We start from the raw sequence: 17988 nt of genomic DNA, 5'->3' as shown, positions 1-17988 counted from the left end.
TGTGTGTGTGTGTGTGTGTGTGTGTGTGTGTGTGTGTGGTGTGTGTGTGTGTGTGTGTTTGTGTGTTGTGTGTGTGTGTGTGTGTGTGTGTAACCTATACACGACCTTCTTGGCCACAAATGGTGCAACCTGGGACCATGTACCCGCCACCTGGTACCATGGCGACACTGCTTCGGGGGCTAAATTGGGTGAAAAAAAGTTTTGTCCTTGTGTATAGGGAACAATTCAAAATAAAACCATTTGGGAACTATTATTGTTAATCATGTTAAGATACATAAACATCACATATACACAAACAGAAAAAGAAGCAGGCTAGCAATTGTCTCCTGAAAGGGACATCACGCCCACCCGCTCGATAAGGAAAGAAAACAAGGGAAGAAAAAGAGAAATGGGATAAAAAAAAGCAAGGAGGAAGGCACACCGCAACACGTCACATTACACACCAAGGATGAGCACCACGTACGACATTCGAGTCCCATAGTTTCCAATAAATACAGCGCAGCTTTGTGAGCCTCGCATCCAGCTGAAGGTCTATTTTTCTGAAATAAAAAAAAAATAACTGAGCGCAGTTCGAGAAAGATCAAGCTACTGGAACTCGTTCACCGGTACAGAGCGACAACTAATAAGTTGGGCATGCTAAAAGCAAGTGTTCAAGGATTTCGCTCTAGTGTCCACAAGCAGGGCACGAATGGTCAGAGCACTTCCTTGGCGTCAATGGCAATGTGCTACATTAACGCTCCCGATGCGTGCCATGAGCAAAATAAACCTTGCGCTGTGGGTTAAAGCACAGCAGGATATTGGTGTAGAGTACGATGCTTTGGCGGGACGTTCAACCGGGTGGGAGCGCGGTAGGTGGAGGTGTATAAGGCAGTCGGTCATCATCGAATTTGCATGAGGTATCGTCAGTGAACTCAAGGTAGTGTGCTGAAGTCTCAAGAGCATCAGCCCCCTCGTTCCCTGAGATACCAATGTGCGATGGCATGCACTGAAACATCTGTGCTCTTCCCTAAGATTTGATTTCATGGGCCATCTTGAAAACTCCCCGCAATATAGATGATTCAGCGGTGACACTGAGCAACCATCTGAGAACCCCGCGGGAGTTGCTGAGGACAGCTTTTAGCTACTTCAGATTTTCGCTTATATGCTTCAGTACCATGTTGAAGCTTAACAGTTCCACGAATGTAGACGATACCGTGCATAATCTATTCGAATGGAACACTCTGCCGTGATCAACTCATTAGAGAACACACAATATGTAAAGAAGTATGCCATAAAAAGCTTCTAAATTATGGAATATTCATGTCTGTTCGAATATAATGGGCAATACCACTTATTGAAATCTACAGAGAGAAAGACAGATACAATTTGTGATTCCTCTGTATGATTTTGTTGAAGGAAAGCCGAAGTTGTTGCTCAGAGGCGGAAGTTCCTGAGCCATGAGAAGATAACTTCTGCTTTTAATTTCCAGACCTTCAGCAAGAATTCCTCGCTTTAGGCTTCCTATATACGAATTTGTTGTTCTGATTTAGGCACAGCAATTTTCATTTGGCCCCATCGCGCCATGTTTGCATCCCTTTAAGACAATCGGTGGTGCTGTGGGAACTCACTGCTGTCCTCCAACGAACATAACACTGTACTACGTGCATCTGGTGATGTGCTGTTCCCTTGTTCCATTACTAACATTGTTAGGGTGCCACAGAAAACCGAAAACAGTGTCTTCTCATTTACAGGCTCCTGAGTTGACAGGGCGTCGAGTTGCGCATCCAATAATGTAAATAAGTCTGTTTTGTTTGAAATTCAAGAGGTCTACACGCAAACTTTATATTTCACTTTGTTTAGAAATGAGAAAATATGCGATATCCGGAGGTCGTATTTATCGTATAGTCGTATTTGATTCGGTTCGGGAATTTCACTATTCAAATACCCCCTATATCGTCAAACCACTTTCGTGAACGTTATTAAAGCAGTAGAAGCCACAATCTTTCCGCTGTGTAGTTGTGCCCGCACGGATAGAAGGTTCAGTGTGTAACTGTGGAAACGTTTCCTCTTCCTGGTGGCTTGGCATCTTTTCTTACTTGTGCGAGCAACAACAAAGCGCTGTAAACCGAAAGAAATTCTCTTTTCTCGCACCTTTATTCGTTGACTTTTTCTTTTAGCGTTTTCTAGTGTTTGTTGGTCGAATGGGATCCTTTTACGGAACAACGAAGTTTGCAAAAAGACTGAAGAGAACCATACGTCCGTTTTCAGCTAACGCTTGAAAGGAACCTTTCTATAGCTTATGTTTTCTCCTTGTAGAATTAAGAAGCGTTTGTGAAATACCATGTTTTTGACAGCAAAGTGCTGGAGTCACGTTAAACCATTTTTATCCTTGAAGTATGTGCAAGTCTTTGAGACAATTTGAGACAACTCACTGCTCGCCTCAATACGAAGGATGACTGTCGAAGATTTGAGTGTTGTGAAACCAGACGGTAACTGATAAGCACTGGCTACAGCCTGTCGCGCAATGCACCCGAAAGCTGAAGCTTTACAGCCAGTATTACAGCAAGACTTCAACCGTATACCCAAAGCGCTATGTGATCCCCTGTGAATGATACAACTATCAGTGCCAACTGCCACTGCTTATTCAGCCGTTTGAAAATAAGCGAACTATATTGTGCGACATTATCTTTCCTTACGGGCATGTCACGCGTTTACATGAACGCGCCCATGTCTTGCATACCAAAAAAAGAGAAGGCGGGTATAGCTCCGGCCTCTGAACAGCAGGTGGTCAAATGGCGCCCAGAGATGACACCGTCGTGCTGACTGGTAAGACGATCATAACTAAATGGTGTTTTCTGACGATACTATGTGGGCAGGATATATACCCTGCTATAGACCACAAATCCCCTTTCTGCGATTCGGAAGCAGCCCTACAAACTCCGCAGTTTGCCCTACGTCAGCTAGTGTGCAAAATAACGCAAGCTCATCACCGCGCACTCGAGAAAGGACACAACATTGTACTTGAGTGGTTACCGAGCCACTGCGGAATTGTCAGCAACGACAGCGCAGATGAAGCTGCTCGCTCGGCTCATCAAAAACATCAGCGGGTGCCTACACCACTCTCAAGAACGGATGCTACGCGGCAACTTCAATCAGTTGCTCGCACATCACACTTCAACGATGGAATTCACCGGGTTTTACCAACTCACGCTTGCACTCTCTCGACCCTAACTAGCTACTTCTCCTGCCATCTTCACTCTCCCGTCGCGAAACAACTTTACTGTGTCGCGTATGGTTGGGCGTCGCATTTACAAATTCCTATTCATTGCTATAGTAGGAATGGCCAACAGTGCGGCGTGAAATTTGTGCGGGTGCGATGAAACTCAAGAGCACCTTCTGTGTCATTGCCCATTCTTTGACGCTCCACGACGTACTCTACAAGCTCAACTCAGCCTATTAGATAATAGAGTGCTCTCGGAGGAAAATATCCTGGGACCATGGCCTATGCATTCTTGCATGCGAAAGGCCACAAAAGTCCTTCTGCACTTCTTGAAGGCGACTGGACTGTATGAGCGCTTGTGACAGTAGACATTCCTCTGCGACTAACTCTCAATGACTGACTGTATTATTTTTCTTCTCGCTCCTCCTTACCTATATTGTACCCCTTTCCCCCTCCCCAAGCGTAGGGCAGCGAACCGGGCACGTCCTTGGTCAACTTCTCAACCTTTCCCTTCCCGTTTCTCTCTCTCTCACAAATCCCCTGGAGACATGCGAAGCTCTCGGCTTAAATGCATATTACACGAGCGTTTTATGTGCGTCGTTTCATACGTCATCTCTTTTACCACGAGTATCATGCTAAGCAAGCCGTAAGAAAAGCTTTCGAGGCACCACTTAATAGCCTCATTCTATGTTTATCTCTCTCTCGATATATATATATATATATATATATATATATATATATATATATATAATATCGACGCTCTTGACTATACATGGTTTGTGCGCATTTTATGTATTAGCTAAACTTGATCGGGATTGTAACCTCTCATATGACTTACCGTAAGCCTCCAGCTGTTCACTTTTAGAGCTCCAAGGTGAGTAGCGCGAGCTTAAGACATTCGCATTAGCCAATTAGGAGCTACGAAATACACCCAACAAACATAAAACATATAGTATACGGAGGCGCAACCAGAGGGCGGTGTCGAAACCAACTTATAGGCAACGTCAGAGTTCCTGCCCGAACGAAGCCTTAGAAGCGCGTACGGCAGACGCGTGTTGCGTTCTGTTTCAGCGTTTGTGGGTTTCCATCTCGGGGGTTCGGCGAATAGCACCTGATCCACGGCGTAGTAGTATAGTAACAGTGTGCGTGCACCCACAGGGATAAGCGGCAGCCACTGGAGACAAGCTACGCCGTCGGCAGTGCGCGAGTGCTCATCCGCGATCTCTAACGAAAGCGGGCTGTCGTCGCCAGGGTGGTGCGCGTTCTGTGCGTGCGCGCTCCGCGGGCCGCAGTGGTATACTGCAAACTGCTGGCAGGCAAGTCAACGTTCCAGCGAGAGAGACGCTTCATTGCTGCGGTAAGCCTGGGCACTCAGTGGTCCATCGCCTCCCGTTGTCACTCTCACTAGGGGGTACTTCCTCACGCATCGCGCTGTGAACGAACTCTACGACAAGTAGCGCCTTTTCCGCCCCCTCTGTCATCTTTCTTGCGTACGCGTTCGTATGAGCGTCGTCTTGGCGTGTTTGCGGTGCGCTCTGGCGACTTTCCGACTTTGGGGTAGGCTGTATAAACGCAACTCGGAAGCGTAAATATAGAGACGGTGAGTTGCAGCTCGCTCCGAGCTCGAAGCCACCAGCAACGCCCATGCAGTCAGAATCAAGGTTGCTCCTGGGGGTCAGTTATATGACTCTTATCACGCGGAAGGTCGTGACAACGAGAAACGCACTAAAGACGGGTTCCTCAGTAGGCCTGTTGGGAAGAGACCTGCGCACAAAAGGCTAAGGGGGGTCGCATAATAATGCCTAATTGCTCTTTCTAGCAATGCGCTATGAAGGACGTATGCGAAACATGCGGTAATCAACGTTCGCTCGCAGCTATCTGCGCTTAATTAAGGACGGCGTCGAATTACGCCAGAGCTGGTGCGAGTGAGCCCCGAAATAGTGGCAACATTCCTAAGGTTCCTAGCGGCGAATCATGAGCAGTCAAATTTGTTTTTTAAGTTTATTTCATCGCAGTGATGGTTTCCATAGCTATGTTACCAAATAAAAAAAGAAAGGAAGATGTGTACCTTGTTTTGTTCATGTTATATAGTTTCTGCGAAGTCATTGAACATTATTACACTTGAAAATTCAGTAACAACCCATTATTTTATCCCGCGAAAGAAAAGTGACATCGGAAGTTTATTTTTATGGTTTTGTACGGGTAGCACACGTATAGTACATAATTATTAAGGAAAAGTTATTTTTAACGTCAGTGTGAGACACCACACGAATATCGATGACTATTTGGAACGAAAGTAGGACATCATTTTTAATTTACATGCATTCATCTACTTTATATTGGTTCCCAGAGCATGCCTTCTTCTGTGTTTATAAACTCTATGAATATGTCTTTAACCATCTATGCATTCATTAAACAAGGGTTGAAACACAAATGAAAAATGTGCATGCAAACGTTCCGACCGGGGTCCGGCCATTGTCACAAGTGAAATATTGCTGGCACACATTTTTTTTTTTTTTTTTTAAGACGGTGTGCATGCAATAGCACAGCCACACATAAGAGAAGAGGATACACAATATATGAACATTGATACACGTAAGAATAGTTCATAGTAAAGAGACGAGAAAAAATCAAAGCCCATTTCTTAAAGAAAGATGGTTGAACGCGAAGCTTTATCCCATGCAAACTGAATCAGTCCAAAGCCAACGACCACGCAACGAACCCAAGAAATGCTGAGCGACCCGATGCGATACATGTGTGATTTGATTGGTTCTTTAGGATTGTATTTTTTGAACGTTGAAGTTGAATGAAGGCACATTTCGCTAAATTGCATAGCCTTTATTTTAGATCATGTAGCCGTTGATTACACGCACACGCTCACACTTTTCATGGACGACTCTACACTTGCACAGTATTGCCTTATGATCGCTGTGGTAGACGGTCAGAGGCTCTACCGTTACCGATACACGGGATCGGCCTTGCGGGCACGATCCTGCTAGCGCTTACTTTCGCGTACGGCAGCCTTTTCTGCCGTGCGCTGCACCCACGGCCTACCCATGGTGACGGCCGGGAATGCCTTGCGTGACGCGCGAAATGCAATGCAGATATATACAGTTCGTCTGGGTAGAGTGGCGTTGCAGTTCCCATTGTTCTAATCGTACCAACTGCAAATGTAAACTGTAGTGTTCTACGATACGTATGTCGTGCGCCGTTGTTCTATTGTGTGCGCAGATGCGCAGCCGTTATTGTGTGCGCAGATGCGCAGCCGTTATTGTGTGCGCAGATGCGCAGATAGTGCCATTATGCAAATTGGCTTTCCTGCTGTGCGTTTTCGGCGCTCACGGACGAATCAGTGAGACATAGAAAGCTTCGCTTTTATATCAGGCACTGACATGTATAACAAAATCGTAGCCCAAACATGCACGCGTGCCAGAAGTTGTCGCCACATATACAACATTGTATGTCAGATAACAACGATTGATCCACAAAATTGTGGCCAAGAAAAATGCCAGCGGAGTGACACAAGTTGGCAGCTATCTAAAGGCTTAAACTGATAAAGTCGCCGTCCAGGGCTCTCATTCGTTCTAGTGCGTACGATTTTCGGACATTTGCTTATTGCTCCTTCCAATCGTGTCAATTCTACATATATCTGTTCAGACAGATGGCCACCGAAACTTTTCAAAATCTCCTGCGAAATTGCTCCATACACGAAATTTTGTTCTTCCCTATGCAAGCTTGTTATAAATAAGCAGCAGTACCCCTGGGGTATTGCTGATAAGCGTATAAAAATAATTACAAAAATGCGCCTTGTTCAGTTGCATTTATCACAAAGTTAAAGCTAAAGGTATAATGCTCCTGCGCTACGAACAATGATCATTCCGAAGCCAATTGGTGTGCCGAGAGGATTAAGTACAAATTAGAGTCTATCGTGAGCTATGTGACCTTATCCTCATCTTCCTTTGACATCCGCAGCCAGTGGTAAGGAGTCAGCAAGAGGAAACAGGTTGCGAGTGCGGAGGAGCGCAAAATGCCCCTGGCCTAGCCTTCGTGGCTTGGTGTGTTAGCACGTCCTGCTGATATACAGCGCTTGGAACCAGCCCCCATATTCATAAACAAGAACCGACTCCAAGCTCTTTTTTAGAGCGCCGCCACTCGACTGACGAAGACATTGCACTCCAATAACGTTTCTCAGCGAATCTTAAAGCGAAGTTTTTTTTTCTTTTTTTTTTAAGAAACACAGCTTCACTCCCATGCACTGAAAAGGGGTGTGGATTCCAACAGCGCCTGGCAATTTTTTTCCAACACAAGAATCCCCGTGGAATGTAACTGAAGCGCAGTGACCACTTCAGTCAAGGGGCGGCGGCGCTGCCATCTATACTTTCTTGAGTCGAGCTGAATTATTGTCCGGGTGTTCTAGAATGCGGCGGTAAGGCTGGATGCGATACTTTCCTTTCTGAATCAGGTATGGCTTAAGCGTGCGCATGAAAATTATCTCCGTTCATACATCACTACACACATCAGCACAAATATATCTACGACAGAGGAACAAGCAACTTATTTCCGTTTTGGCTGCTGGGAAATCACTATAAGTACAGAATGCCGTCCCGTCCTGATTGACGCTGTATCGGCGAACTTTCTTTGATCATACGAACTGGCGGCAGGGCGTGCGTGTAACTCTATCGCACGGTGCCGGTGAAAAGCATTAGAAATCTGACATCACACACGAGCGTTTCGTTCTATCTTTCTTTCCTCTTTTTCGTTCTCTCGCTGCAGTGGTGCTGGATGATCACGGCGGCGGCGGTGATGATAGTGCGACGCGCACATAATGCCCGAGGTAGCGCAGTGCTGGTGATTCTTCTCAGCGCCGGAGATGGCCGCGATAGCAGGGTATCGAGCCCGAGGAAGAGGCCATGAAGGACAATCGAGAGTATTTGCAAAGGTGCGCAAAGTCAGTTACTGAACCTGTTCCTCCTCTTCGGAGGAGCGAGCTTATTCGTCGAGAGCCGGCCGGCTGGCGGGTGCGTAATGCAAGCCACGCGAAACCTGGCATTAGCGAAAGCGTTGCTTCCAACGAGAGAGTGCCGTCTCGGGGAGTTTCGCGGGGCCGCCGAAGTTGTGAAAGGAGCCCGGCCGAGCCGCCGAACCGGGCGAGGGGAAAGGTCAACGATTTACTCTCGCGTCCGCGCTGCATGCACGCTGGCCGCGCATGCTGTCCCGCAGCAGTGGTTGCTGCCACACACCCGCCTCGCGTTTTCGAACGGTCACGCTGGTCGCCGGGGTCAGCGGTGCGATTTGGATGCCTGGTCACGTCCCTCGTCACGACGAGTGGAAGGCGCACTCGCTTCAGTTTCACTTCCGTTTCTCGCGCGCGAGGGCGGCCGCCGCCGCCGCTCATGGCATGCCTCGACTCTCGGAGCAATGAGGCGCTGAAAAGGGCTGCAGGAGAAGCCGCCCAATGTAACAAGTGCGCGCGTGCCCTCGCCTTCCAGGGCGGCTCATCTGGGAGCCGCGACACGTCACTTGCGATGCGTGTCACGGGCGCTGCTCACTGTTTCTACCGCTCTGACGGGTCTTGGACCGGCAAGCGGCGCTTGACAGATTAGCGCGCCGTGGATTCTGCGAAAAAAACGTGCCCCTGCTTCAAGCCACAAAAGTTGCGTGCGCCCGCGGCGGGCCCCGCTTGTTTATGCGCCCTAAAGAGCCGGCTCTGCTCGTCCACTTTGTCCTTTGCCGCCGGGGCCACGCTACAAGCCTGCGTTGGTTCCCAAGCCTCACCCTGGCCATATAGCTGCGGTCGAAAAGTGGGCGGAAACTCGGTGTGAGAGGTATACCTTTATTTTTCGGGGCTGCGAACTTTATCGGGTAGATCAGGATCGGGCGTAAAAACGCACGAGCGGCAGACTGACGGCTTAAAATCCTGTGCAAACTCCCGCAAGTGTATGCGACTACCAGAATGAAACGACAACGATGAGGATGGTGGCAGGACGAACGACGACAGCACAATGACTATGACGACGACGACGGGAGCCCGCTGACAATGCACTAACATCTGAAAGACAGCAAGAGCTGCCTTTGCGAGAGGAACGCTGAGAATTACTGTTACGCTGAAAGCCGCATTGCGAACGTGTGACATCGCGCACCAGCCATTCTGCTTGAGCGTACTACGTATCCTCCTAAATGCATGGGCACACAAATATCATGGTCAGCGTCGCCACCACTCTACTGGTGTTTACTTGATACTATCTTTGTTTTAATGACCGTGCGGACTGTCACCACTGCACCGCAGAGGATTGATCACGTACTTTGTGTGTTCCCACTGTATACTCGCGAGACAGACTTGTCAGTGACTGCATTTTTAACGCACGCAGACAGCCGGCTACGTTTATGTTAGTTTATTTAAGTTTAGTTTTTCAACTTCTTTCTGCTCCCCCCCCCCCCCCCCCCTAATCATTGGCCAAAGTATTCTACTCACCAGGCTATGAGGAAGGCCACTGTGAATTTCATGATAGAGCGAACATGACACCCCTCTCTAACAGAGGCCTCCACGTTTTACAGCGCAGCTATTAGCCTCTAGTTGGTCGGGATTTTTTGTCTCCGCGTGCGCGACCTTTGCCCACACAAAAATTTGGGCTCATCCCGGAGACAGTGCGCAGAAGCCGGGAAGCGCAGAGTGTGCTGCTTCTCCCAGAGGCATCCCATGACGTCCTCAGATGACGTCATCGCTTGACGTAGACGTCATTGCGTGACGTCACGTTTGACGTGGTGACGTCATCGCATGACATCATCACGCGATATCGTGACGTGACGATGCCGTTATCACGCAACGTAACGTTTGACGCGATGATATCATCACGCGACGTTTGAGGTGATGACGTCATCACGCTTTGTCGACATGTCAAATGTGACGTCACCAGTTCGTCGCATGGGTTTTGGTACCATCGGATGTTAACGCCGGATTTTTCGCTTCATGGGCCATATAATGATTTCGTATTTATAAAGAATAAGCCCCCTCAGCAGTTCTAGTGACGGTTTTCCACAGCTTCGCTTTTGCAGGGCCGGGATGGCGAGTCCTTTTTTCTTTCTTTCTTTTTGTTCATAAGCATCAACTTTTCCATCCTATCCGTCATCATGGTCATTTCCTCCCTTTTCTTTTGTTCCCCTTGCCCCGACACTGAATAGCTGGCTAGAACACTGATTCAGGTTGACCTTCCTCAGCCCTCTTTTTCGTTATGATAAAGCTGCCTCTCTCAGCGCGGTAGTACATTTTCCCCGATTTCGGACAAAAGTTGCTGGTAATTCGCAGGAGCCTAGCTATCATGCTTTGAAGGGCTCCCTTAGCATCGTAGAACACAGCAGATTCGCTAGGTGCTTCATTGTACGACATATTCAGCTACTGCGCAAAAGGCCGACGAACTTGCCTCATCTGCGCACGCCGAAGTGCCGATGCCAATGCTCCCACTTCGACGTGTACGACATGGGGCCCTCCGGAGTGTTTTGAGCCGAATGGACGACCGGGCCGAATGGACGACCGGGGTTAACCCAGGGTCATGTAAACGGGGCCTCGCCTCCCATAAGGTCAGAAAGCCACACTAGCGCTACGGCAACACATAAAGGGAAGAGGCTTGAATTATTATTATTATTATTATTATTATTATTATTATTATTATTATTATTATTATTATTATTATTATTATTATTATTATTATTATTATTATTATTATAGCTTGGTTTGAAAACATACATAGTCTGTAGAACTGACGCACCATGCGGTTTTTATTGCACTTGAATCCTCTTTTCGCTTTCTCCATCGCGTTCACTCACTATCGCTACGCCTACGTAGGATAGACAACAGGGATAAGATCCTTCCTCCTGTTCCCTCTAGCCCAGTTTCCCATCCTCGTGGACCCCATACACAACCTGCAATTGATTTCATCACTTCTTTGCAAAGGCTTGCAGAAATGTTTATGCTTCACATACATGTATCAAATATTGACGAAGTGATCGTAAAGAATAGACATTTTACGCGTTGTGCTGTATACGCTTCTCACACGCAACCTTATCAGGTTCTCAGTTGTTTTCTTTTGATTCGGGTAGCAAGCGAGTCGTAGTATGAATGAATGTCTTACTTAAGCCGTCGCTTGCCTGTTAACAAACAGTGCGCGCCTTGATGTAGACATATGCGCGAACAAAAATCTGGCACACCTGTACCCGTACAAACCGCAACCAATTTAAAAGGTAGCACCGAGCCTGCTTCGATAGAGCGATTACTCGTGACGCAAGCGTTCTCACCATTCATGAAGGTGCACCAAGTAATTTTCTCATTCAACATTTAGCCTCAGATTACTTTTAAAATCAGCATAGGGGTGAACACCGTCCTAAATGAATTATGTTAGTAAGTATAAGAATATATGAGCTTCTTTGGTGCTCCTTCGAGAAGCAGCATAATTATCGAAGTATATCGTTACTTAGAGGTTCTCAGAATGCCGCAAGTCAGTTTCTATAATCTTCCGTGCCAGGCGCTCGTACTTCAGCGTTTCCGCACTGTCAGAACGCCTATCGCCTTTTTAATGGTCGCCGTGAGGCCGTATACGGCGAAGATGCGATATTCCACATGGGCATCGCGCTAACCACATTGCTTTACTCGGGCGGCGTTCGCCTATTGCGTAGTGTTCGTAGTCGGATTACAGTAGCATCAGCGAAAGCCGGACTTCCGGGTTACGTCTTTACAAACCAGCCACTTTTCAGAATGAGTACCTTTAAAGCCGGTTATAGATATTGGTCACTTCAAAAAAAAAAAAAAAAAAGCAACACCAAAGCAATACACTGCGGCGTTATGAGCGCCGTTGACATTTCTTTCTTTCCTCCGTCTTTTTTTTTTTTTTTTCTCCAGGTGCAGAAGGAAGGCCATTGACTTCCAGTGCCTGTACGGTCCGTTGTGTAGCAACCTGTTTGCGAAAAGAAACACATGGGAGCAGTCGCCAGCTTCTTTGGCAAAATTGCCGCTTCAATAAGGCTCGTCTTCGATCGGATGAAGGTGAGTCAGAGCTGCTTCGCGTGCTTCCGATGGTTGCATCACCGGACGATGTCATTGAGTTGATGCGTTAACCTGAAATAATATTACCCGTCACAATTTTTTTTGTTCTCTCAAGGTCTTTTTTTTTTTTTAAAGAAAGGCTCTTGTTATTGTCGGTTCAAATTTCTGTGAACTGAAATTCATCCCTGAACAGCGTCGACAAGTCTGAGTACCGGTTATTTGATGCTACAGTTTGTTGCAGTGGGGAATCACAATGATAGAGTAGTCGCGGAAATTTTTTCTTCTTCAAAACACTAAATTTTCAGTTTTTTTTTTCATTTGAGTTTGATTGCAATCTGTAAAATAACATTCAATAAGCATGAGGTCTTGACCTTAATTATTGGGTGAAAGCATTTCAATTACTAGCATTTAAAAAAAATCTGCAGACTTTCTGTGGCCCTGAACTCGTTTACTGCGACAGCAGCAGGCTCTTACAGTGGACACCGCCATTTTTTGAACTTCTTTGCCGCTCAAACAATTTCGCCCTCCTCCGGTACAGTATAGTGCCCGGTGCAGCTTCCGAAATGCATTCATAGACGCCACAACTGTCATAGTGTGCACAACAGCTCGCACAAATTATCACCTCGTGAATGTTGGGCGATAGCGCATTTCTTAGCGCGTCTCGCTCCGAATTGTACATTGCTGCAGTGACATGAGTTCGACTCCCGGGACACTGGTGGGCAAAAGTCTTTGGTTTATGCGCGCAAGCGCTTGTTGAGGCGAAAGCCTTATGTGTCGCATTAGTGAGTCGATTGACCGAAAACGCGTCGGCGACACAAAAGGTACAAAAAGGATACCAACCCTCAACCTTTAGTCGGAGTCGAACCCTAGGCCTTTGGTGGGAGTCGAACCCGCCATCTTTGGTGGTAATTATATTGAAGTTAATTATGGCACAGGTAATTAAGATATGTTTAATTAAGGCACTCGAACCCACGACCTTGGGTGGGAGTCGAACCCTCGACCTTTGGAATTAAGAGGGATGACTAAGCGAAGTACACTAAGCGAATATAGAGGATAAGTGAATTAAGAGGATGAGTAAGTGAATTGAGAGGATGATAAGCGAATTACGAGGAATGACTAAGCGAATCAAGGGGGATTTGTACGTCATGTGTTCGTCTTTAATGCTTCGGTACTTGGGCTTTCGCCTTCAAGTCGTCTTAGGCATAACAGACGGTGTCAGTTATTCGCCGGCCCTCCATGTGTTTTGCCAGTATTGAGTATGTAAGTTCGTACGTAGTGCCTAATGTGTCGTAAGAAAATTAAAACTTGAATATAGTGTGCTTTAGAAATACCAACGAGGTGACTATATGTATAGAGTAAGACCAAAACGAACCCAGCTGTAGCGAATTGTGTTCTAGGTTTCTAATGCGTAAAAACTAATATATATACACATCAGCAATTTTTATATATACAGGGTGTCCCAACTATCATGCACCAAGATTTAAAAATACGCAAAGCCACGTAGCTGGACCGAACCAAGAAGCCCGCGAATACACGCCAAGTGCCTCGAGCGGCCAGTCGCGCGGAAATTTTGCGTGTATTCGCCGGCTTCTTTCACACTCAGAAAAACACTTTTATGTAGCCCGTATTGAGTAACAGAAAGCTGTATCGGGAGTTTTTCATGTTGCTCTACAATTTTTTCATTGACACTTTTAATCTAAGTATAATAATTGAGACGTTGATTATTTATTTAAGTTAATTATCTAGTTAGGCCGAATGCAAAAAAAAAAAGAATATCAGTATCTCCAAGCGACGGCATACATCATTACCTTGGTTCTGTCCAGCTACGTAGCATTTGCATATTTTTAACGTTTGGCCCAAGTTAAGTTGAAACACCCTGTATGTGGCTTTCAATGTCTGTTGGCTTTATAGGTCACGATTAACAAACGAGCCCTCCGGGTTCCTTCTGCTCTCGTTCACACACGCACACACACACACACACCACAAACGCGCGCGCCGCGCACGCACCACACGCACGCACGCACGCACAGCACACGCACGCACGCACACGCACACAAAACGCACACGCACCCACGCATTTATATGAGAGGCTCCAGCAACAGTCACCAACGCCGCACGCATTTTGAGCTAACGCGGGCAAAACGCCGATGGCGTCGACAACAGTTCTGCGTGTTGTTGCTACCAAAGCCGCTCACCTTACTTCGTATGACATTGCTGTGTTGCTATCGCATTCATTGCTTCGCCCTTAGGGCGAAACTGTGACATTTTTAACGTTTGGCCCAAGTTAAGTGAAACACCCTGTATGTGGCTTCAATGTCTGTTGGCTTTATATGGTCACGAGTAACAAAAATGGAGCCCCTCGGGTTTCCTTCTGCTCTCGTGTGTGCACACACACACACACACACACACACACACGCGCACACGCGCACACACACGCACGCGCACACACACGCACGCGCACACGCGCGCACGCGCACACACACACGCGCACATACATACACACACACATACATACATACATACATACATACACACACATACATGCACACACATACATACATATATATATATACACACACACACACACACACATATATATACACACACATATATATACACATATATATATATATATATATATATATATATATATACACATATATATATATATACATATATATATATACATATATATATATACACATATATATATAGCATGCGACTGAGCATGCTTGACAACGTATATGGGCGTAACCATGAGAACGGTGCGATACGACGCATAACCTGATAGACAGCTTTAGATCCTACTCGGTTAATGCGTTTACTTACACGTGACAACCAGGCCCCCATGGGGTGTTTTAGCACTGTCGCACAGATTAACTATATTGTTTATAACGAACTCGTCATCAAGTTTAATACCCGGGTTCCGAAGTATCGAATTACTGGACATATCGAACTTTCTTTTAGCGCACCATCTAGTTCGTTATAACCGTGCTTCACTGTATACAAGTATTATTTCGTGATTCGTTGTTTGATTAGACAGGACAGAAATGCGCTGACTAGCGCTACATTGTGGCTCAATGTGCGGTGCTATATATCAGCAGGTTTGATCGCGCTTGGGTGGTCTGCAGTGCGAGCGATGTAGTAACAATGGTGAACAAAGTATTCTTTTTATTCGACTTACGGTGAAGGTAAAATGTAGGATGAGAATGTAGCCTGACGACGACCAGATAACGATGACGACTGCGGTCATCGGTGTAACCGGAAATGACGTACAGACAGTCGGACAGACAAAGCATACTGAAGTTCCGAGCGTTTAACTACTGTCAAAAAAAAATGTCGTTCTTTGTAGTCCAGTCTGTCTCAAACCTATAGTGACGTGTTCGTAACTTAAAATGAGGAATATATAAGAAATGCGCTGCTATTATTACGTGCCACTCACAATTACACGAAGTTTCTTTTGGGGATTGTTTTTTCTTCTTAACATTATGCGACGTATACTGAACCATGAAGTGACTTATACAAAGTCGGAAGAGAAGACGACATACACCTGAATTTAAGGTTACAGGACGCCTGTCACACCTGTTTTCTCTTTGGACGAAGATGTCTAAAAGGAAGTATTATAGACGCATGTTACCTCTGTAACGATATCGTATTTGAATTTCAAATCCACCGTCACCAGGTCTTCTCGCTATGCAAAGGCTGTCGCTTCGGGCGTCATCTTGAGTCAGGAGAGCGAACACACACGTGGCATAACGTCGTAATGTTTCTGTGACGCATGTGGAAGCGTTCTCCTCAAGGATAAACAAAAGGCTGAATGGTGGCGTGAGCCGCTGTGGTGTGAGCCGACTGCAGCGGCGCGTCGCGAGCACTAGGCATGCTCGGAATAAACGCTCCATGAAAAGGCAATGTAAGCGATTCTCTGAAAGAGTGTTATTTTCGAAAACTGACCCGCGTTGCTTTGGAATGACGTACTACTGTTTCACGACCGAAGAGACGTCTAGTACACGTCACGTAGGTGGCGAGTAACAGCTCTCATGTTATAAGGTTCGCCATGGTTGCAGCGATATAGGTTTGCACGTACTGCTGTTTGTATAGATCAAGATGTTCGCTCGGATTCTGTAACAGTAATAGGGAAATACTGCAGCTTATCTGCTGTGGTAGTAAAAGAAATGTATGCAGCTGCGTTAGAAATTCATTATATCTGCGCATATAGGAAACGTTTCGTCTGTGCTACGACTGCGAAGTCACAGCATTCGTAGCAGCTTTGCGATCATGCCCAAGCACTGAATTCGACGAGATCGTGCGGCCGTTAATTTTTACCTGAGAACCATGTTCTACTTACCTTTGTCATCGCAACGGGCAATGTGAACAGCGGTTATCCAGCAATTATAGACAACAAATCCACATAGCGCATGAAGGTAGGTATTAAAAATAAGGAAGAAATATAACCGATTCAGCATTGCAGATACACTTTTGTCGAAAAAAAAACGCAAGGAAAAAGTGAAATATTAATAAGGACCTGATGCGCTCGCACAACATCTGTTTCTAAGTGAAAAGGGACTTTCACTCCCTTGAGATCGCCGAAGCAAAGCATTTCTCGCTGTCATAGGCCCTCACGGTAGACACCTCCGTCGTTTTTCCAACGTTCAGACTTGTTTTAGAAAGTGTATACGAGAATTCATGAAAACATTGGTGTTGTAATCATATATTCTGTTGACACGGGTGCTTTCTAACAGCGATAAACGCACGGCATTACGGCCGACTCTAAGGCATCGACATCATTGTACACGTGCATAGCTGGCTTTACAAATATATGTGCAATAATTTGTTCACGCCGCCAGCTAAAGTGATCAGTGAATCCCACTACAGCTAAACAACCGTGACGCCCTTTGATCGAAGCTAAAATTATTCAACACAACATTTTTTGTTCTCTTTTTGCTGCGCGAGTGCCGCCGATCGACGCTATAGTTCTCGTACTTCGTGGGCGTACTTGCAAAAACACGTAACCACTACATGGCGACGCCCCGCGTGCTGTATACGTTGTAAGACATGAGAGTATACTATATGTTTTATACCGTGGGCTGTACCTCGTGACCCTTCGTGACACACATGCGTCAGCGACACTGCGCGCTTGCGTCATGCTCGCAGAGGGCAGAGGCGCGACCAAGAACGCCTTTCTTTCTTTCTCTTTTTGTCCGGCATTTCCAGCGCCTGCGTGTCTCGGTGCGCTCTCTTTGGGCCGTGCCCCTGCATTCGGCCATTCCCACAGATCCCGAAACTCTTGCGAGAGTGAAATATATATATATATATATATATATATAAGAGCCAATATTTCTTTTCGTGGCATCATTTGTGATCCGCGTCAGTGACGTAACGCTCGCGTCTTTAAATAGAAAGTGTACTCGCTAGGTGGAGAAGAGGTCGGTAAAGAAACCGCCACCAAAGGCCGAGCTGCAATTAAAGCGTGAGTTAACACTCGCGCCGCATTAGGGCAGCCGTAGCCTCGGCGAAGGTAGTGCTTAATAATGAAAAAAAAAGGAGAAAACAATACTGGCACGAAATGCACAAAAGGTTACGTGGGCGTAAGAGATAATTAAAAGGCCATGCTGGGGCTTGCGCCGGCCCCACTCGGAGGTGCGATGACGACGCGCACGCTGTTTAGCGGCCCTAGCCTCGTCGTTAATCAGCTGCGCCGCCGCAGAGCGAAGGCCCTCCGAGCGCTGACCTTTGGGTCGCTAGGCCCCGCCTTCAC

General features: G+C 46.5%; 1 protein-coding gene across 2 annotated transcripts in view; it reads left to right on the top strand.

Moving 5' to 3' along the window:
* The first annotated feature begins 12212 nt into the window (after positions 1-12212).
* The window catches only part of LOC119465271 (puratrophin-1), a 464152-nt gene continuing 458376 nt past the window's right edge, over positions 12213-17988 (top strand). For both annotated transcript variants that reach the window (XM_049669232.1, XM_049669230.1), the window contains exon 1: positions 12213-12233. In XM_049669232.1, coding sequence (XP_049525189.1) covers positions 12228-12233 — 6 coding nt within the window. In that variant the 5' untranslated portion in view covers positions 12213-12227. The remainder of the gene's footprint in view (positions 12234-17988) is intronic.

Source organism: Dermacentor silvarum, chromosome 1 (assembly GCF_013339745.2).
Source record: "Dermacentor silvarum isolate Dsil-2018 chromosome 1, BIME_Dsil_1.4, whole genome shotgun sequence".
NCBI classification, from domain to species: domain Eukaryota; kingdom Metazoa; phylum Arthropoda; class Arachnida; order Ixodida; family Ixodidae; genus Dermacentor; species Dermacentor silvarum.
The sequence above is the reverse complement of the archived record's forward strand: the minus strand, read 5'-3'. Positions and strand labels throughout refer to the sequence as shown.